Source organism: Amblyomma maculatum, chromosome 3, assembly GCF_055883805.1.
Source record: "Amblyomma maculatum isolate TAMU_Amacu chromosome 3, ASM5588380v1, whole genome shotgun sequence".
NCBI lineage: Eukaryota > Metazoa > Arthropoda > Arachnida > Ixodida > Ixodidae > Amblyomma > Amblyomma maculatum.
Genome location: NC_139346.1, coordinates 209,680,321 through 209,703,280, shown reverse-complemented (window position 1 = coordinate 209,703,280; position 22,960 = coordinate 209,680,321). Strand labels below are relative to the sequence as shown.

Here is a 22,960-nt window from a genome sequence, read left to right as displayed (position 1 = left end):
CTTTTCAAACACGGAACACCCCGCCTAGGTGGCGCAGTGGTTGCGTCGCTCGACTACTGTGCCCAAAGATGTGGGGTCGAACACCGGCCTTGGCGGCCGCTTTTCGCTGGCCGCGAAAAGCAAGGCGACCTTGTGCTGTGCGATATCAGCGCACGTTAAAGAACCCCGGGTGGTCGAAAGTATGCAATAAAACACAATGTGTACCGCTTTTCTTTGCCTGACAGCTCTTGAGAAGTCTGTCGAGTTTTAAAAAATCCCAGTATTGCTTTTCACATCCTATTTTAATACACAAATGTGATTGCGTGTTAAGAGAAGAAGAAGAAGAGCATAAAGGCCAAACAACCCGTGCGTGGCAAGAAGAGCATCAAGGACACAGCCCTCCGGGCAGACGCTGCAGAATGCCGACGCGGCCATGCTGCTAGGCCTACTGGGACTCCGCGGAGCCGCAGCTCTGATAATATGGCAAGAATGGGGACGCCAATGGATCCTCCGGTAGTCGCTGTGACTTCTGCAAGCACAACGGCAGGCTGCGGTAACGAGCCTTTACCTGGAGCTAGCACTTGGCCACAGAGCAACGTAGACATTACTTCGAATACGAGGACAACGCTCGGGCCGCTACCCGAGCTAAACGATACACATCAGGCTATGGATGTGCAACAGGAAGTCGTCACTAACGCTTCTCAACGGACACCCCGGCTGGTCAAACTACCTGGGCCACCAGTCAACACACCACCGGCAAAGAAGGTAAGGGCCGCCCCTGATAAGCTAGCATCCGCTTATCCAACACCAGCCTTGCAGAAATCCTTCAGAGTGCATATCAGACCTACAGTGCAGTTTGATATCACTAAGATACCCACCAGAACAATGCAGAGAGTAATAGACGCAGCGCTTGGTACCACAGGTTACCAGGGGTTTGTAAGCCACAGGGCATCTAATACTGTCACAGTACATTTAGCCACCATTGAGGATGCACGAAAAATGACCACAGTAACACAGATTCCAATCACGACCGAGGAGTATCTTCCTGTCCAGACGTATTTTGCGTCAGGTCCGAATACTCAGCGATGTGTCCTCTATGACCTAGACCTACAAGATTCCCCGGAGACGGTGGCCAGAGACCTAATATCAGGAACACATACTGTGTTAGCCGCACGTCGTATGGGGAACAGAGGCACTTTTCTCATCACATTACAGGTACCAGATACTCTTCCGGACAGATTTTACTACAATGGCCGCATAGTGCGACCCAAAACGTACAAACCTAGACCGGTTCACTGTTACAGGTGCTACAGAGAAGGTCATATGCAGAAATTTTGTCCATATGGAGTTAACCCCGAATACATAACTGAATCTGGAGAAGCGAAATTCAAATGCGGCCTATGCAAATCTGATGATCACGATATCACTTCATCTCAGTGTCCGACAAAAAAGCGAAAGCTCGAGTTAGCAAGGGCTGGACGACATAAACAATATGCACCGTTAATGGTTAAAAACAGATTTGCAACTCTGGCCGAAGAGCTTTTTGATGACCCACTAGAAGAAGAAGAGCCTTGTTGAGGTGGTTGCACAGAACAGTGCATCTTTTGCTTCTACGCTAAAACATGGACGACGCACAAAACGGAGCACAGTGGCATTCACTACTGATGATTTTCCGGACCTTAAAGACTGCACAAGCCAGCAGGATGCAATAGAAAAAGAAATTGCGATGCTTTCAGCACAAATTGCACAGCTGCGACAAAAGAAAGCACATATAGCCCAACGACGAAAGGAGAGCTCAGAAAAACAGAAAGAAACGCTTGCAGGCAGTACGACAGCAAGGTTAGTGGATGCTCCGAATTGTAAACCTGCCGATAACATACCTATTTGGAAGGCGGTACTGGACACGCTTACGCAACTGACACACCTCATTCAGAGCAGCTTACATCATGGATAGAAGTAGCCGAAACAAGTGGCAACAGATTACACAATGGAACTGCAGAGGGCTCTGTAATAAAGTTGGGGAAATAAATACAAAATTATTGTACGGCAAGCTACATTCATGGGCGTTCTTGATACAGGAGCACAATAGGTTATATTCAATAGCAGGATATATAGGGTACCATTGTCCTTCTATCCCTGATAAACGAGCAAGAGCAGAGGCCGAAACACCAGGAAAAGCTGCCGTTTACATTAGGGCCAACATTCCCCAAACGCCACTTGACTTGAGCAAGTGGTGCAACACTCAGCAGGAAGTAGTTGCTGTACTCACGCGTCCGAACAAAACGCCCCTTATATTAGTGTCCATGTACGCTCGGCCAAGAAACGCAGTGCTTAATCTTGGATGGGTTAAGCATATTCGCCATTCATACCCTGGAATTGCGATACTAATCGGTGGAGATTTTAACGCTCCGCACACCGTATGGGGATATGATTATGATTCTAAAAGGGGTGATCAAGTTCATACTGCCTTCACAGAAATGGAATTTACACTGCTAAATCATCCAGGAGTCGCAACACTACCTGCAACACAAACACGCTCACCAGACTTGACGTGGTTGAAGGGCCCTGGTGCACCACAATGGCAGGCGGAATTAGATTCGTGGGGTAGTGATCATGTCCCCATTGGTATTGGTCTTAATTTGGGACATATGAAGAAAATTCGAAAGAAAGCGTCTGTTACACATTGGGATGGTGTACGGCAGGATACTCGAACGCATTCAGTTAGCCCGAATACTCTCGTTACCACCCTTCAAACGGTACTCAAGGATCACACCATTACAACTACAGTGAACGAAGATCAGCCAACTCCCGACCTGCACCTACTAAAACTTTGGGCACGCCGAAAGCGGGCCGAGATACAGGCTGGTCGCCATCCTGAAGACGTGCAAAGAAGAATTGAGGTAAACAGAGTGACGGCACAGGCACGCCGATATGAAAAACAGCTGGCTCATAGGAGATGGGATGAGTGGTGCAGTCGTTTGGGCTCAGGAACGACTAACAAGGCCCTCTGGAGGACTTTCCATGGCATGGAAAAGAGGCGGCAGGTTAAAGATCATGCAGAAAGTATTAGACTCGCATTACAGCTTACACCAGAAGAGTTTGCAGATCAGGCTGCTGCGCTTTTCTTCCCGAACCGCGCACATTATCCGGCGCCTTCACCGACAGTAGATGCGGTTGATAAAACAGGAATAACATTACCGTTTACCAAATTGGAGTTATTGGCTGCTATAGAAGAAGCGAATGGTAAAACTGCGCCTGGACATGACGATATTCCTTATGAAGTATTCAAGAATTTAGAAGGAGCCGCAGTTGACGGCTTGTTGGATGTGGTAAATGAGGTATGGCAAGGAGGAGACATTCCACTCGGCTGGAAACACTCGGTGGTGGTAACAATACCAAAGGCTGGGAAACCTCCCACAAGTCTAGAATCTTTGCGGCCTATCTCGCTAACACCCACAATTTGCAAAATCTATGAAAAGATGATAGCCACCCGCCTGTCATGGTGGTTGGAAAGTAATAAAAAATACCATGCTCGACAAATTGGGTTCCGAACAAACCTTGGGACAGAAAATGGACTGGCTGTGCTCGCTGAAGAGGTCATACACGTGTCGCCTTATAGCCACCTAGTGCGCACTGTAGTGGCTACCGACATGGCGAAGGCATACGACAACGTTTTACATGCCAAGATTCTTAGCAACATGGAATGTATGGGCATTCCCTTGCAGGTCATAAAAGCAGTACATAATCTGCTTAAGGACAGGACGTTTTCTATCCGGATAAACGGAAAACAAATTGGCAATTACACCTCGAACAGAGGCGTGCCACAAGGGTCAGTGTTAGCACCTTTATTATTTAATATCGCACTGATCCCATTGGCGTGGAAATTAGCTAAAATACCAGAGGTGGGGTTCATGATATACGCAGATGATGTCACGATTTGGTCTGTTCATAAACAAATTGACAGACAGAATCGGCATCTGCAAGAGGCTTTAAATACCATAGATGAGTACGTGCAAAGTGCAGGCCTGGAATTATCACCTCAAAAGTCCAGTTACATTCATGTTGCCAACAAGAATGGAAGAAAACAATTGGCAACGCAAAGAGTCTCCCTAAAGATTGGAAATCAGGCACTGGAAGAGGTGGACGAGTTGAGAGTTCTTGGCCTAGAAATTCACAAATCCGGCAAAGGAACACAATGGCTTCATAAGGTGAAAAAAGTAGCTGCGACTTCCTTAAACTTAATAAAACGCATTTCGTCTAGGGGAGGAGGAGCTCGAGCGGACATGGCAAGACGTCTTGTACAATCAGTGTTACAGCCGAGGATACTATACCAGGCCCAATTCCAAAGACTCACGAGGCGGCAATGGGCAAAATTGGAAACAATAAATAGAAACGCAATGCGCACCATCACGGCCTTACCAAAACTTACCCCTATCTCTATTCTCCAAGAGTTTGCACAGATAAATACGTTGACAGAATTAATTGAACAACGAGAGGCAACAAGGGATATGAAGCGAAAGTACGTTACGCCCATAGCATCCTTGTACAACGAAGTGGCAGTTCGAACACCACCAATGGCTGACCCCCCTCCTTGGGAATTCACTACTATTCACGACAAACAAGACCACTCGGCTTCGTCGCAAAGAAAAGCTGGCATCTCGACCTCTGGTTGATGCACTTCCAGGTACCTTAATTGCATATACGGACGCATCAATTATAGAAAATGGCGGTAGAACAGCAGCTACTAGTCCAACACACAGCGAACTAAAGGTACATAAAGAATATCTTTTAGAATACCCGGACCCGCTTGTGATGGAACTCTATGCAATCCGCGATGCTATGGAGGCCATAAATAAAATAGATTCGATAACAGAAGCCCACATCTATACAGACTCCTTAGCCGCCATAAAACAACTAAAGAAAGTGACGAAGACGCTATTTGTTACCCAGGAAATCCACGCACTCAATAAAAAAACAAAGATAAGCATCCAGATACATTGGACACAAGACAATGCTGAGAACGCTGAGCAGAGAAAAGTTGACCACCTCACACACGAAGTTCCACATACTAATGCGCCCCCCACCAGGCTACCTTTCGATGCCCGCTCCGCTGTTTCCATTTTAGCATCCTCTTTAAGGAAAAGTACACGTGCCCTCATTCCCCCGTGTACATTCCCACTCCCTCGTAACTTAACGAGATTGGAGGAGGTTTCCCTTAGAAGGATAAGAGCTGGGGCGGCCCTTACCCCGTCGGTAAAATGCCGATGGGAATCGCAAGCTGAAATCGGACCAACCACATGCCCAAAATGTTCCACACCAGCTGCAGAAGTGGATGTTCGCCACCTGCTATGGACTTGTGCAGGGACAAGGGAATCAAGGACAAAGATTCTGCGCGAAGTGGGTCTAACCACAACAAGGGAAGATGACTTTTCTAAATGGCTCACCGACAACGCTAAGAGCGGGAGCCTGCTCCGGTTCCTCACGGAAAACCATTTACATGAGTTTATATAATATGCTTTATGGCAAGTTTGCGTACAAAAAAAAAAAAAAAAATCGGACGTACCCGCTTGCAACCTAGATTCAGAAAGCGGGAAGTTCAGGCTCTAGAAAAATGCAAGAAGGCAAGTCAGAGGAAATAGTTCACTAAAAGGTTTTGACATTCCATATGGATAGAGAAACCAAAGGTCTTTTTTTTTTTTTTGTATTTGACCTTTCCCTGTGTCTTAGAGAATGAAGTCGGTTGGTTACTCAGGTTGCTAAATAAGCTGGATGAATTTTTTTACCTCTCTCTTCTGCATTCATCGTTCCGTCTTTAAATATCATTTACATAAATGGTCCGCTACATAAGAATGCAAGGTCGCGTAGGCTGCTGAGTACCACTGACAAGACAGTCTCGTTAAACTTCCACTAAAAGCCGTCACCGATCATTCAATATAGATATAACCTCAATGTTAGTGCTAGCTTGGGTAATCGCAAGTTATGAGGACTAAGCATAAGCAACATAAAGGGCAAATCCCAGGGGAGCAGCAAGTGCACGGGCAGAGCACGGTTAAAGAAACAACATTTAAGGTCTTTTGGTTTGCATGTATACTGGCGCATCGGGCCCCTAATTTTATCCTCCAGATAAAAATCTTCACGAGCTAGAAACTCAGGGAATAGACCGAGGCCGAGTGAAATCACGCAGGACAGACATAACGGGATAATACCATATAATTCACAGGTCTTACCGTAGTAACGTTGTTATTCGGCCATAATTACGCTGAAATTTGGGATGATGTCTGTTTGTATCGCTTCTTGTGGAGACCCAAGGTAAAATAATCCTTAGGATGCCAACTATTATTTAGATACACAAGTTAAGTGACGGAAGTTATCATTATTGTAGATTTAATAGATATTGGTCCACTGGCATTTAGAGGGAAATCTTAAGTTAGAGACAAATTCGAGAGAATTAAGTGAGGGAGCATTAATATCAGCGCAGCCATATACAGCTCTAAAAGAAAGCTATAAAACAAGCTTTGTGCAATCCCTGCAGTTGAACAAAAAGTGTGATTTGCTGAGAATTCGTTGAGAACCTAAAGTTCTCATGTAACCGTGACGGCAGTCTGATGAATTGTACTGGTCACTGTCACTACTTCGCTAATTACAGACAATGCTGATGACGCATCGTCATGGAGCATGTACAGTTCTTACATGTGTTAATCTTTTTCGGGTAGGGGTAGACACTTTTGGCAGAGTGCAACCATTCAGAGCGCATTGCAAGAAGGGGGGATAGACCCGCGGCGGATGTTGCTGTTGACGATCAATTTGTATGGCGCTCGTTCGCACGTCGCGTTGCGGACGCTGCGATTGCGCTGCAGCAGCGAGAAGCCAAGTCGTAGCGTCGCCGCATCGTAAGGGTGCACGGTGCACGCGACGATTCCGCGGAGCCTCCGGAAGCTCACTTATCGGCGACGGATGGTGGCCGTAATTGGCGTCCCTTCCTTCCTGCGCGCCCCCGAGGCTGGACATGCGCCGCGGAGCCCAAGGAAAACGAGCTCCCAACCGCGCATTGTCTGCAAGGATACCGCGAATACAGTGCTACTAGCGACGCTAGTTTAGGTATAGCTCAGCAACTATTTGCGGATAGTCCGTACGCTTTATCAATAGTGCAATCATACGCATCATCTTCACCAACATCACATCTGACTCGGTCGCCCTCGAATATGTCTTCGTTATCTATTCAACACATTTTATCTCTCATACCCGCAGGATAACCGAGGTGGGGTATCTACTGCAGTTGAAGGTGCATCTTTGTTAGAAGCCACATGATTTCTTCACAGCAGATATGCCACCATGAGTTTCACATACACAACCTGAGAATTAGTCATTTGATAAATTGGCAACTTGTCATACCTTATGACTCATGTCACCGATGACAACTGTATGCAACCTTTCTTTTCCGCAAAATCGATCATCTATTTTTTTTTTCTGGCAATTTTTTGTTTGTCCGGTAGCGAGAAAAGCATTCACTATCCAGAAAACTGCTCATTAAAAAAAATTTTCCCGCCACTCGATTCGAACTCGTGACGTGGAGATGATCCCGTGATCCTCATTTTGAATAACCTGGCCTCAGGAATTAGCGATCAAAGAGCGTTCTTGACGCGTCACCGCCCATTTTCGAAAACGTCCGGTGATGTCGGCACTTGCATTTCACTTTCTTTCTCACCTTTTCTAATTTAGTAGGTATCGATTTGCATTGAAGTCAGCTTTTTTTTTTTTTTTCTCATCATAGATATAGGCCCATTTCAATTTGTTCTTATATCCTTTTCATGCCACTGAACAGCGATAGAAAAAAAAAAGGAAGGTGAAAACTAGAGACGACAATGTTCTTGACCAGGAACGGATATTTGTCCGGCCGCTATCAGGGACGTTCTCGTAGAAACGTCTAAATAGACCTTCTATGCTTTCGATCGACAAAGGCTGGCTTATGACGCCGGTTTACTTATAAGAAAATTGTTATATCTGTCGCGCACAGCCTGTAAGCTGGCAGCGCTGTCAGGAAAAGGACAAAGCAATCGAGAGTGTGCACGTTTCCTGCATGCGCTACGAAGCAATAACATGAATCTTGCCGACTGATGTGCTTTAAATTATGAGGCCCAATTATGCAATGATATCATTAAAGCGCGTCATAAGGATTGTCATGCACCTGTCAGTCAAACACGTTCCTTGGTCGATACGGCCACCGGTCAGAACGGGCCAGTAAGGGCGTGGGCTATTGGTCGCTTTGTGATGGGTCTTTGACAGCTTTTTTGGAGTGAGCGCTTCGTAATTCGACCTTACGTTCGGAAAAAGTTCACTGAAGAAGAAACGTCTCAAGTCAAAGATGGAGAGGCTCAGGAAGATACCAACACGCCCAACTACAACTAACTTCTCAGTTCTATTTCTTTAGCTTCATCCTGTTCACTTCTTATACGTCCGTGCACCTTTAGCGCTCAAGTGCCTTCCTGTATATGCACGTGTTGACGTCCCTGCCGCTATACAAGTACTTCTCATGGAGAGGTATACGTTCGCTGGGCTGCTTCCAGTGGGACACCGTTACCATGAATTACTGGTCATATTCCCTCATCCTTTACCAAACCCATTCCCTCTACCGACACCCCCTTTTCTCTCCACCGCAGCGTTTATAACACAAAAATGTAAAATAAACTTGATTTTAATCAAAAAATCAATCAATCCCTTGATACTCTTCAGCTAAGCAATTCCAAACACTTCCTCCACTAAATTAGTTTACCTAAAGTCGGCAAATTTACGGCGCCAGTTATCCAAATATATTGCGACTAACATGCTTCAAGCATTAATGGAATGTGATGGCACATTTCGCGCATTTCTTGACACGCCGGTGATGGCTGCCGCCAGAGCCATAGAGGCGCAACCCGGTCTGAAGCCTACAAGAATTGTTTTCGGCACATCTCCTGTGCAGTCATACACAGAGATGTTAGAAGGTCTGAGTAATAACTGAGAACTGAAGATACGACTGTGCGCCGATAACTGTGGTTAGCCGCATTCAAAGTGCGCAGCCCTCGAAATAGAACGCGGTATATAGATTTACTATGACTGTGTCATGCAAATATATATGTGGTCTCTATAGGAGACGAGATAAGGAGTGATTTCTCTTTTAAATAACCAGCAACAATGTTAAAACTATTAAACTGAGGCCTAACCGGATACTGCACCTATTAGAAGGACAGACGTACAGGGTAATTTGCTAATTCGCAAGTAGCCTGAACATGCATGGATGCGGCATGATGGAGCCCCGGATGTGGAAATTAACAAATCGTGTGATCATCTGCATCGTTCTTTCCCCACCCGAAGACAGTAGCACTTCCACGTCGGCTACTGGATTGCTGCGTGTTCTAGAGGGCAATTTCTGTGCTCTGGCCTTCATATGCCGAATTCCGCTTAGTAGCAGGGCCTGCCACCATAATCGATCCCCGGGGGGATGCGTAGTAACTGCGGCGAGAAGGAAGACGAGGGAACAACGAGCAGAGTCAAAGGCCGCATTATATCTGCGCCGATAACATGTGCGGAAGCCCGACGAGGGATGAAGCAGGAAGTTCGTTAGAGCCATCGCACACAGACAGGAGGAGCGGCGGACCCCGTGCTGTTGGCAGCAGCAGCAGCAGCAGCAGCAACATACTGAGTCTTCAACACCACCCTCGTCAGCAGTGCAAGCTAGGCCTCGCAGCGCAGGGTATCGCCACACTGGTAGTGCACAGCTCAAACAGGCATTGGCAGGAAGCAGAGCCGGATGCGAAGGACTTCAGAAAGAGGACGCCAGCTCAGTTACGAAGATGAAAGAAGAGCGGAAGGCCATGGATAGTTGTAGGTAGTACAGCGTGCATTTTATTTATTTATTTATTTATTTGTTTATTATTTATTTATTTATTAGTTCACTTATGTATTTGTTTATTTATAAATTTATTAGTTTACTTATTTATTTGTTTGTTTATTTATTTTTATTTACATTATATGCAAACGACTTCAAGCCCTCCGAAAGTTGGCAACACAGGCAACGAAATATTAAAAAAAAAAATTAGGAAGGGATTTGAACATATGATAAAAAACGCAGCTGAACAGACAACGATACATAGAAGACACAGACACAGAGAGACAAGGACGATACCAACTAGCCCAACATTCCAGTGTATTATTGGGCTTTGAATATACGACACCGATTATTGCAATAACTTTAATATGTAATTGCTTCGTACAGTCAGTTCTCCCTATAATTATTCCACTATGCGTCAAGCCTGGAGGCTCATATACGCGCTGTCACTACGCGTCCGTTTGGTAACTTGATATGATCTCCGTTTACGCCGCACTTGATAAATGTTTAGTTACCATAGTTTTGTTCGGGTTACTGAGAGTATAATATTACAGCATAAAATGTATCTCCGGGTGTCGTAAGCAAGGTTTTGGCTCAGTCCTTCTACACCTTCAACGTAGGCCCTCGCACTTATTCATAATCACCATCAGCCAGACTATACCTATATTGCAGGGCGAAGGCCTCACCCATGTTCCACTTATTAGTTAATATTTATTATTGTTTATTATTTTATCATAACTAGAAAGCAATGATGGCAGTACCCATGTTCCACTGGTAAACCCAACAATCGTACCTTGGCGTTCTTGATTCCAAGGCGGCCTTTGTAGAGCCACAACCACGCACTCGAAGAGTCGAAGCCCGTCACCGATACTGACGCGTCTCCACTCAGTTCCTCTTGCGTCTAGCGTATTGGAAAGGCCGAAATTTTCTTCTAACGCCATTAACTACTCATTGTCGTGGATAGAGCCGTGGCTGGTGCTGTCGTCGTGTCCGGCGGCGTCCGCACAAATGCGCCGATCGGTCTGGGGGTCCCTTTTGAGCACCCGACGGCCGCGAAACGAGAGCGTCGCGGCACATCTCCCTTGAAAGCCAAGCCGAGCGGCCGGAGACGGTGGCGGCTCACCTCGCCGGATGCTGGCCAGCCAGTGCGTGTATATTCGCCCGTGCGACCGCCGCTCGGTCGGCGGCGCGGTGTCTGCCGACGACGGCGGCAGCCGTCACCGTCGCCGGTGTCACCTGTCGATGGTTCAATACACCTAGCAGCAGTCTGTCATCGGCTGCCAGTGGCTGCCACATGCGTCAGTCACGATATATGTGCACTAGATATTTATATCGGTAGCGATATGCCGTAACGATAAGTTAAAACGCTATCTTGTTAGATCAGCTATAGTGGCTTGCCAGTGAACATTTTGGTGTCGGAGAACAACCAGCCAAATTACACCTGCAGATGCGAGACAGTTGCTTTGTGAATCAGGTGTTGCATTCGGAAAACGATTCCAGCCCGTAAGAGAGCTTTGCAATCAACTAGCACACGATGTTTGGCTATAACAGTACCCAAAAAAAATACAAATCATCGTGGCCGGATTAAGAAGCATCAAGAACCAATAATTTTATCTCATAAGAGCCAAATAGGAAGGCAGCGACTTATCTGGATGTCTCGTGAAAATATTTGTAAATGACATTCACCATTTGACTCAGCTGCTGAAGTAAGCAGCATGCGTATAGCTTAAGCTTGGGAAGTCAGAGCGAAGACGTGTGTCAAGCTCTATTTGCCTGTTTCTCCTCGACAGGTCCGGCGCGTACATTCAGTGCTGATCGAATAGCTATAGAGCGCACCTGTTTCTGGAATGCGAGCTTCGATCGGATAAGCGAGTATGCACTGCTACTAACCTTCCGATAATTTCGAATCTCACTTCTTTTGGAGAGAGGTTTCAGAAAGTGTTTCCATAACTTTCTTTTTTTTTTTTTTTTGTCGTGTGCGTCTATTGCTAAAATTTGGAACAGGAAATACCGGATGAAAAATTTTGTGCTAATAAGGAGGGTAGTTCACAATATTCTATCGATAACCAATGAGTTTGAGTAATATAGCGAAACCAAGACAACAAAAAAAAAAGAAAAAAGAAGGTGAGATTTTGAAAGCTTTTCACGGCAATTATCCGAGTTTGCCTGCAAACGGCCGATGCTTCTTTCTGGCTGAAACATGTATATTGTATGTGTGTGCACAATATTTTTCGCGAACGCTCCGGTTTCCTTCTTCACTTTGGTTCAGTGTCAACAAGTTTATCTGTGAGCGTAGCGTTGCCAAGTCACAAGAACGTTTTTATTGAGGGTCGCGCTAATATTTGTATTCTTTAGCGCTCAACTGGGTTCCCGGATGAAAGGCCTCCCAAATGGCCGTCGGCTCTGGCATTCATTCAGAAGAAAGCAGGTCGCACGTTTCCCCTTCCCTTTGATGCAGGCCGCTAATAGCACTTGTGATTATAGCTTGCAAATCTTGAAATATCGCTGCTTTTCCGAAAGCAGCTGTCCATCACGACAGGCGTGTTTAGGCTCACGGACGACTATTTTTATCGCACAGGTGTTGGAGCTTGGGAAAAAAGGGCAGAAGAATGCAATGTTTTGTCAAGCTGTACGGGTAAAATATGAAAGTATACCTTGACCATTGGCCGCGAACTATTAACGTGTTTAAGCTCACATGCCAGCGCCACCAATCTGTTTTATCTGCTTTTCAAACATGACATGGTTTAGCTCGTGCTCAATAGGATTGAACGAGGCCTATGTTATACACGTGCACCATGTTTACTCAGACAATAGAAAAAACGAAATGCAGTGGGGGAGGATTGGAGGGGGGTGCTCCATTTTGTACAGAGAAATAAAGGGGCTGCAAGAATGTGACCCGTAAGTAGTAATTATCCTGTAGTAAAAATTATTTCCTATATAAGACACCCCTCTCCAGTGTGTATAGTGCACCTGGATGGCATGAGAACAAATGCCACACCCTCAAAGAAGAATATGTTGTTTCTCAGAGGTATACCTAAAAAGAAGGCGCTGCTCATTCACCGAGGGTACTCCCAAGAATGGCGATAAGTGGACACTTCTGAACATTTTGCCAAATATTCAATCGTACCTATGCGAATTTTCTTTACGCCAACCTTCAGGAAATGATTTAGTAATTTTCATGTAAGCCTAGATCCAAACGGTGATTTGCTTGAAGAAACGCGAAGCACACATTATGCGGATTTCATACGTGTTCTGGCACTTTACCACATGGAGAGGACATCTTAATTCATCCAACGTGGCGGCATTACGAATGAGTGCTTTTGGGAGCTCACATCTATACCACGTTTTATTCTCCTTCATTAAAACTCGAAAAACGAAGGAAGACACATTTATACCTAGTGGCACAGACCGAAGCATATTATTTTTTTTTTTTTTTTGTAGCCTCATCATAATATATGTATGTCACAACTCACGTATCTCTTTAGCGCCCTTTAGTCCATTTACGAGCATTTTCATAAATATTTATTTACCAGCTGCTGTACCACATATATACATTTTTAATCGTGTTTGCAAATGGAAATCATGAGCGATAAAGTCTTATATATATATATATATATATATGCGCCATGGCATCGGGACACAATTTTTTTTTTTTTTTCAAATACTAATTGGTTCACAGGAAAGGAAAGGCGCAGTATCTGTTACACTTGTTCTGTGGACGCCTGACCCACGTCGTAAAGGAAGGGAGGAATGTGGGGGTGAAAGTGAAAAGAGGAAAAAACACGCCGTAGTGGATTTGGTTTGGTTTGTGGGGTTTAACGTCCCAAAGCGACTCAGAACGAAGAGGCGTCCGTGTGCTGTGCGATGTCAGCGCACGTTAAAGATCCCCAGGTGGTCGAAATTACTCCATAGCCCTCCACTATACGGCTCCTCTTTCTCTCTATGCACTTTCACTCCCACCTTCCTCCCTTCCCTTACGGCGCGGGTCAGGTGTCCACAGAAACAAGTGTGACAGATACTGCCCCTTTCCCTTCCTGTGAACGAATTTATTATTATTATTATTATTATTATTATTATTATTATTATTATTATTATTATTATTATTATTATTATTATTATTATTATTATTATTATTATTATTATTATTATTATTATTATTATTATTATTATTATTATTATTATTATTATTATTATATTATTATATTATTATATTATTATTATTATATTATTATTATTATATTATTATGCGCCCAGTAAGGACGCATGTGCGCTGTGCTCCCGCCCGTTTTTTGGTAAGCAGCAGTTTTTACGATGTGCCGACTGTGCGAAACGTGTTCACACGAAGTGCGGTACCTGGGCGGATGACGAGCTGCAACTTCTGAAGTCCGGCTCTCGGCCATTCTTGTGTAATTTGTGTGCGTCGTCGTCGTCTGACGGTGTTAGTCTTAGCGACGGTGGTGCTAGAGTCCCTGGTGCCCCGCTCCTGCCCAGCCACCCGACCGGTTTTCCCCCTTCAGCCGCGACCGGCGAACATGGCGGTGAGTTTGCCTCGCTACGGGCTCTCCTCCTCGACGCGCTTGAGGGAATCTCTTTTCTGAGCGATGAGGTTGCCCAGCTACGGGAAGAGAACGAGCGCCTTCGTGTAGAGAACTCGCGGGCTTTCGTACAACAAGCCGAGGTTATCGCCTCTTTACGTGCCGATGTTCGCGGCCTACGCCAGGAGCTTGTGCGGTGCGCTGCTTCGCAGTGTGAGCGTCCTCTCGTCGAGCGTCCTCTCGTTGTCTCCGTGGGCAATCCTACCCGTGAGGAGCAGCCATCTGTGGACTACTCCGCCGCTATTCATCGAGGGATGACTCCTGGAGATATTCCCTGTTCATCTTTTGCCTCTGCTCCTCGCCGTGCGGTTGACTTACCCAGTGAGATGAAGAAGCACCGAAGTCGAGCCATTACTGGCGCATCGAGCTCATCTGTCCTGAACGTTGCCATTTACCAAAAGAAGCGTCCGAAGACTATTTTCGTCTCTAAACTCAGTCCCGATACTACATCGGTAGACCTTACCAACCATCTAAAATCAGTGAATATTACTCCCATTTCCTGCCGGCAGCTGAAAACAAGGTACGACTCCTACTCGTCCTTCCATATTGAAGTTGATGAAGAATCCTACAGTAAGCTTGTTGAGCCTTCGATGTGGCCGATGGGTTGCATATACAAGGACTTTCGTGGGAAGCTTTACGACGATATGCTTCATCCCTCTGAACTGACGCAAAATTGCAGTGGCCCCTAATTTGGATATCTATTATCAAAACGCCCGAGGTCTTCGGACTAAGGGATCAGAATTTTTTTCTAGCGTCTTGTCCTCTTGTTATACCGCTGTTGTGGTTACCGAAACCTGGCTGTCAAGTGATATTCCTTCCAATGATTTCTTTCCAAATAATTACTCTGTTTTTCGTGGCGACCGCCCTGAAACAGGTCCCAAATCAAGAGGAGGTGGAGTGCTCATTGCTATTGACAGTTTTGTGAAGTGTGTTCGACGTTCCGATCTGGAAACTGTTGAAGAATGTGTGTGGCTCGAGATCACTTTAAATCGACATGAAAAACTTTTACTTGCAGCTTTCTACATTCCTCCGAATCTACCTCCTTCAGCCTATGATGATGTTCTGCTCTTAATCGAACATGTTATAACCCGTCATAGCAAACACAAACTTCTTATTTTAGGTGATTTTAATACTCCTGGTATCGACTGGAACTCACTTATTTCTTCTCACAACAATCATTACATATTAAGTAAGTGTAACGCTCTACTTGATTTCATAGCCTTTAACTCTTTGCAGCAACACAATTTCATTGAAAACTGTTGCGGTAATATTCTTGACATCTGTCTATCGAATTTTGAAAGTGTTCGAGTCTCGAGTTCGGACATACCGCTGACTCGCTGTGACAAATTTCACCCTCCGCTTCTAGTTACTACTGCTGTCTCTGCCTCACCTTCTACTAACTCAGATCGGGTGGGGAATTCGCCCCGTTTCGCGTATGCACGTGGTGATTATGTCGGTCTTTTCAATTTCTTCTCTTCCGTCGACTGGTCCCTTTTAAATGACATTAATGATTCAGATGGACAAGTCAGTCGCTTTACAGAAATAGTTATTGATGGTATGCGTCGGTACATACCTTTGCATACTCCTACGCGTAGAAAGTTCCCTTCCTGGTTTTCAAGGGAACTAATAACGGCGTTAAAGCTCAAGGAACGGGCCCATCGTAAAGCGAAACGCCCTGGGTTTCACAATTGGGCAGATGAGTTTCGCCGTGTGCGTTCTCTTTGCAAACGCTTATACAAGCGGGACTACGACTCTTATCTTGAGTCTTTAGAGAGGTATGCCTCAAATCGTCCTAGTCAGTTCTGGCGTTACGTTCGCAAGCGTTCCATTAAATCAGATTTAAGTATCAGCTTAGTTGACTCTCAGGGTTCGGAAATTCGGGATGTTGCCGACAGTTTTGCACAACATTTTTCCTCCGTTTACAAACATCCACATTGTGATTCCGTTTGCCTCCCATCTGGTGCACTATCTAATTCCATTCTCTTTGATGAGGAGTTGATAACTGAGAGTCTTAAGCGTCTGAGACCATCTTTGTCTCCTGGACCTGATGGCATTCCAGCTGCCATAATAAAAGCCTTCAGTTATATCTTCGTACCAGTACTGACTGCCATATTTAATAACTGTTTAAAAAATGCTGCCTTTCCTCGCGTGTGGAAAATGGCACGCGTGTTTCCTGTCTTCAAGTCTGGAAACAAATCTGATGTTTCCAATTATCGTCCGATTTCTCTTCTATGTGCAACCTCTAAGCTTTTCGAATTAGCTTTGCACAGCGTACTTTCCCTCCATCTCAAACATATCATAGTACCGAATCAACATGGCTTCATGTCGGGTCGCTCTACTTCTACCAACCTAGTCACGTTTATGACGTATGCCTCTGCAGCAGTCCTTCAGAGGGGTCAGGTTGACACTGTGTACTGTGATATGAGCAAAGCTTTCGACGTTGTTACTCACTCACTACTTCTTGAAAAACTTCTACTCTCTGGCGTTGAAGTCTCACTCGTAGCCCTCCTACGCAACTATCTCCTTGATCGCTTCTGCTTTGTCAGTGTCAATGGACAGATTTCTTTCGTTTACCCTGCAACGAGTGGAGTTCCTCAAGGTTCAGTACTAGGCCCGCTTCTCTTCTCCGTTTTTATTAATGATGTTTCCTCGGCGATAAAGAACTCCTCGTTTCTTCTTTATGCTGATGATATAAAAATATTCAAGGTAATACATTCTTTTCAAGATTGCGTGTTGTTGCAATCGGACATATCTGCTTTTTCTGATTGGTGTGCGATGAATCGGCTTACCCTCAATTCTTCCAAAACTAGGGTTGTGTCCTTTACTCGTAAAACACATAGCTTTCTCTACCATTATTCTGTGAATTCTGTGCTGTTGGATAGGGTTGATGAAATTAATGACCTTGGTGTACTTTTCGACCGCACCCTCAGCTTCTCCTCTCACACTAACCGCATTGCTCAGCGGGCTATGCGCACACTCGGATTCGTTTGCAGACTTTCGAGAGAGTTCCATACTCCACTTCCGTTCCTAAAACTGTACCTGTCCATATGCCTGCCGGTCTTGGAGTATGCGTCGGTTGTTTGGAATGGCACTTGCAAATCGAACTTGGACAAGGTTGACAGAGTACAAAAAAAATTTTTACGGATATTTCATTATCGCTTTCCTTGCGCAACTTCCCCCTCTCGCTCCACCAGGAGCACCCAACTGAATCTTCCTTCCCTTCACTGCCGTCGTATCAGACTTGATATCATATTTCTGTACAAACTCCTTCATGGCCACATTATGTGCCCTCAGCTCTTAGAGTACATCCTACTGCGCGTTCCGCGAAAGAGCATGAGGGAATTCAGACCATTTCAGGTTTCTCCTCTTCATTCCCACTCCCCTCTGGACAGGATGCAGTGGTTATTTAACTCTTTTTGTCCTCACCTTGACATCTTCCAAAACTCGCTCTGTTCATTTACATTGGATGTTCGTAGCGTTGTATTCTAAATAGTACTTTATCACATATAACTCCCACTTTCTAGCCTTAAATTGTATTTACTTCATTTTTGCTTTTTCTCCTGTTCAATGCTGTCTGTATCCTGAACTACTTTTTATCCGTTTCTTACTTATTTTTCAACTTTAAACTTTATATTCGAATTTTACTGTCCCTTGTTCAATTTTACTTCTTTATTGTATTATTCTGTATTTCTAGCCTGTGTTTTAAGTACCATGCACTTGTTGCGCCTGGAATGGTTGTTTATTTTATGTATATTTCTATATTACTATAATCAATGTCAGTTATCTGTTGTTTTTTTTTCTCTCTTCTACCTACCGTTCTTTTTTTTTTTTCTTTATTTCCTGGTGTGCTAAAAAATTCTCTCACTGTGTATATAAGTGATGCTACTCATTGTTTGCTTACTTTCCGTGATACTTTTCGTCTCAGTTTCATTTCATGTATTATTTATTTCTTTTTTTTTGTGTGTTCTCTCTGTGTGTGTAAACATGTTTGTGCTTTTTCATTTTTTTTTTTTTGTGCTGCAGCACAAAGACCACATGGTTGTTCCTGCGCACATTAAATAAAGATTGATTGATTGATTGATTGATTATTATTATTATTATTATTATTATTATTATTATTATTATTATTATTATTATTATTATTATTATTATTATTATTATTATTATTATTATTATTATTATTATTATTATTATTATTATTATTATTTATTATTATTATTATTATTATTATTATTTATAAGAGACGCCGTAGTGGAGAGCTAGTGGGGAGCTACGGAATAATTTCGACCACATGGGGATCTTTAACGTGGGCTGACATCGCACAGCACACGGACGTCTCTCCACTTCGCACCCACCGAAACGGAGCCATCGGCGGTCGGAAGCGAGCCCGGTAAGCTAGGTTTTTGGGGAAAGGAAGGCACAGTATCCTTTTGGGGGGACAAATACACTCAATCAGGTGAAGGTCACACCATATTTTTATGGTCAAGCAGCCGGATATTTTGCGGAATGTAAGCCACAGGTCAGTTTACATCCCCATTCCAGAGAAAGGCAGTGCCAAAGATTGTTCCAACCACCACACGATCGCGCTTATTTCGCATGCTAGCAAGGTGATGTTGAAAATCCTCCAAGGGGGGCTGCGACAGTATGTGTGTCGGGAGCTTCCGGACGTGCAAGCTGAGTTTTGCAAGGGAAGAGGAACTAGAGACCAGTGCCAACCATCACTGGATCATGGAAAAAGCAAGAGAGATCCAGAAGCCGGGTTTCACAAGGGAAGAGGAACTAGCGACCAGACTGCCAACCTTCGCTCTATCATGGAAAAAGCAAGAGAGTTCCAGAAGCCCACCTACTTCTGCTTTATTGATTATGCGAAAGCGTTTGACTGCGTAGATCACAACAGATTGTGGCAAGCTCTCCAAGAGATGGGAGTTCCAATTCACCTCATCTGTCTCCTCAGGAACCTGTCTCCTCAGGAACAAGAGGTCACAGTCAGAACTAAGCATGGTCTTACTGATTGGTTCCCGATTGAGAAAGGAGTGAGACAAGGCTGCATACTGTCGCCCTACCTATTTAACCTATATGCTGAGTGCATCATGAGGAAGGCCGGTCTGGATGATCCTTCAGCTGGAGTGAAGATTGCTAGAAAACGTATCAACAACCTTAGATATGCGGATGATACCACTTTAATGGCAGAAAGTGAAGTGGAACTCGAGACTTCTGATGCACGTACAAGAAGAGTGTGAGAAGTTTGGGCTTAAACTGAACATTAAAAAGACAAAGATCATGGCGTCTTGCCCTATCAAGTCCTGGAGCATCAAAGGACAAGAAGTGGAAGCCGTGATAGATTTTCTCTTTTTGGGCTCCAAGATTACCCGGAAGGTGACTGCAGCCATGAAATTAGGAGACGCCAACTTTTGGGAAAGAGAGCCATGGCTATAGCATTGACCGCCTGGTTAAGAGCAGAGACATCAGACTGCCAACCAAGATCCGTATAACTCGGGCTATGGTCTTCCCAGTTGTGATGTATGGATGCGAGAGTTGGACTGTGAAAAAGTCTGACCGCCGAAGTATTGACGCGTTTTATGTGGTACTGCATGGTGAAGACTGTTGAGAGTTCCTTGGACTACCAGAAAATCAAATCAGTCGATATTGTCTACCATAAACCCTGACTGCTCATTGGAGGGTCAAATTCTAAAGTTAAAGCTCAGCTACTTTGGTGATCTGATGAGAAGAGAGGAGTCGCTGGAGAAAGATTTGATGTTGGGAAAGGTTGAGGGTCGCCGGAGAAGGGGTAGGCAGCGAACGCGATGGTTAGATGGCATCCTCGAGGCGCTGCAGATGAAGTTATGTGATGTTAGGAAGATAGTGACAGACCGTAAAGAGTGGTGTGATATGGTCCATAGGGTCACGATGAGTCGGACACGACTGAACGACTGAACTGAAGCCACAGTACATTTTAGCCACACTTAGCCTTGTTGTTGTTGCTACTGTAGGAAGAAGGAAAAGAAAATGCACGGGCCTGCTACTGGCTCTGTAGAAGAGGGAGTGAAAGACGCGCGCCGCAACAACAGCCGTCGTCCACCACCGAAGCAGTGGCGGGTGTAATGACGGCCTACAACAGACAAAATTCGGTGGGTGGCTAGCCCCGCCTCAAACAACGGGGACCTACCAGTACCAGCCCCGTAGGGCCAAGAGCAGCCGCCCTTCCGACCGCCCCACACTTTGTCTTGTGACTCCTTGAAGGTCGATGGCTAGCCCCGGCTGATGTCTTGCGTTGGTTTATTGAAAAGGAAAGGCACAGTATCTGTCACATTTTTTTCTTCGCGGACACCTGGACCGCATAGTAGCAGTTTGTCCTCCTGCCTCTTGAAGGACAAAAGAAGGTCATATGGAAGCCCACGCTGACCTTGACTCGAGGTGGCATAGTGAAGCTTTCGTATCATAAAAGCATTCATGATCTGTAGGTAGCGGGCCCGTCTCGCAATCCGAAGGTCCTCGCTTCGACTCACACCTCACCCTTTTTAACCTAACTTTCCTTTCAGCTCAATTACTCTCATTTGATTGCAGGGACGTCCATCATAAAACCGGCTTCAGTCTGACTATTTTCGCCAGTTCCTGATCTTCCGTGGCTATCCATCCACATTCCGTACCACGCCAGAAGGTTCCGCTGCTAACGAGGCATGTAATGATTTCACTTAAATTAAACTTGGCCGGTGTATGTAGATCCTCTGGTTTTCTAATGACAGACGAATGCTGTTATTGCGACTCTATAGTGCAAAGGAATAAGAGACATTGCGATCACCGGCTGCTTACGCATGAAAACCGGAATGGCTCCTCGACAGCTTTTCATAAGCGAATCTTTGAAAATACAGGCTGCACTAGATACCACACTTTTCTTTCTCTTTTTTTTTTTAAGGGGGAGGGGGTTACCGCTGAGCATTTCTCATCTTGGCATCACATGCTCGAATTAAGTGGTAAAAAAGAAATCCTATATTTTTAACCCAAGTTTATCATCTGTCATTTATCTAAACCTTACGACCTGTCGATACAGAGCCATACATTAACGTGTGCGTATGTGTTTTTTTAGGACCAGAAGGGGTCTCACAAACGTTAGATTAATATTTAGCAATTAATGCACCTTCTGATGCCGAAAAGATACATATCAGCTTAGCCAGTATAAACCATAGTACCTATCTCTTCTTACTCAAGTTCTAAAACGTTTCGGTGGAATTTTGTTCGGTTGTCTTTTCAGCTTTCTCTGTCGATTTTCTCGGAGTACAATCGCTACAATTGGTGAAGGGCTGAGGACGAGGTGGAAATAAAACAATTGTCGATGAGTACCAGGGCGTCACGTAACATGAGTTGCCTGTGCCAGGTGTGGGCGGCGGTTGCATTTGAGTGGGCAGCAAAGTGACGGTTCCGCCACTTGACGACAGGACGCATCTGTCGTCTCTTCAGACGCCCAGGCGCTCCGAACGCCGCCGTGCATACACCAGGCCTCCCTTGCTGTGACTGGATATGCTTTATCGCGGTGAGGACGGCGCAGCTGCCTGCCCTTATCGGTGACGGAACCAGCACGCCCGCGAACACGGTACGTGTTTTCGTGCATACCGCAGAAGCAATGCTAATTGAACATCGTTGATACTGACCAAAATACTGCGCCATTTACTGAGCTTGCCGACATGCAGCCAAGATTTACTATTCTTGAAAAGGAAGCCGCTGGTACAGCATGCATAATAGTGCCTACCGCCACTGAAATTGATCTGTGGTTTAAGATGCCGATAGCCCACTGGTGAGAGCATCCAGCTCGTCTCGCATGCGTAAGATGCTATATGTTCAATACCCGCCCCCCCCCACCCCCCCCCTTCATTCCCCCCCTCCCCCTTTTTTTCTTTTAAATATCTAAACGTTCCACCTCTGCCTATAGTGCTCGACTTTTCAATCATAAAATTCTCGGAAAAATGGCATTTAGCCACCAACTGTATACAATTCAATGAATTTTGTTCCTTAATAGCTTCTGCAACCTCTATTTCATATAGTACTCGTCCAGGAAAACGTAGTTTAAATATTTATTCACTCTCCACACGTCTCTTAATTCATTGTGGTGTGCCTGTCACAATGAAAATTAGCTGATTTAATTGCGATCGCCACACAGTGCAAAAATAAAACTAGAGTATTAAACACGTTGACTAATTCGCACCCAAAGGTATACCCTGCAAGCCATATATATCCCGAGTGCTCTTTAAAACTGTTTGCATACAGTAATTTTAAACCCTACGAGAAATACGTCGGTGTAGTCTGTGCAGGTAGATTACAAAAAGGCAGGCATCATATACGTGATAGAGCTCAGAAAGTATGTGATTAGTTAAAATTAATAATTTCGCGATACTTTCTCGCCTTGTCTCAAAGCGGTCCGTATATATTGTATAGTTCATTGAATGCTCTATTGCCTCACAACGTGGCAATTTATACTCAACATATACCGTAGCAATATGGTTAAATTTTATTGACTCAATAATTCGGC

The 22,960-nt window shown here is 44.8% G+C and overlaps 1 protein-coding gene across 2 annotated transcripts in view; it reads right to left on the bottom strand.

Moving 5' to 3' along the window:
• LOC146197593 (uncharacterized) overlaps positions 1 to 22,960 on the bottom strand; it is a 225,800-nt gene that overhangs the window by 191,641 nt on the left and 11,199 nt on the right. The window contains exon 1 of one of the 2 annotated variants that reach the window (XM_084599504.1): positions 10,638 to 10,976. The exons of the other annotated variant lie outside the window; for it this stretch is intronic. Coding sequence (XP_084455630.1) covers positions 10,638 to 10,785 — 148 coding nt within the window. The 5' untranslated portion in view covers positions 10,786 to 10,976. Of the gene's footprint in view, positions 1 to 10,637; positions 10,977 to 22,960 lie in introns of those variants that run through there. 2 annotated transcript variants of the gene reach the window in all.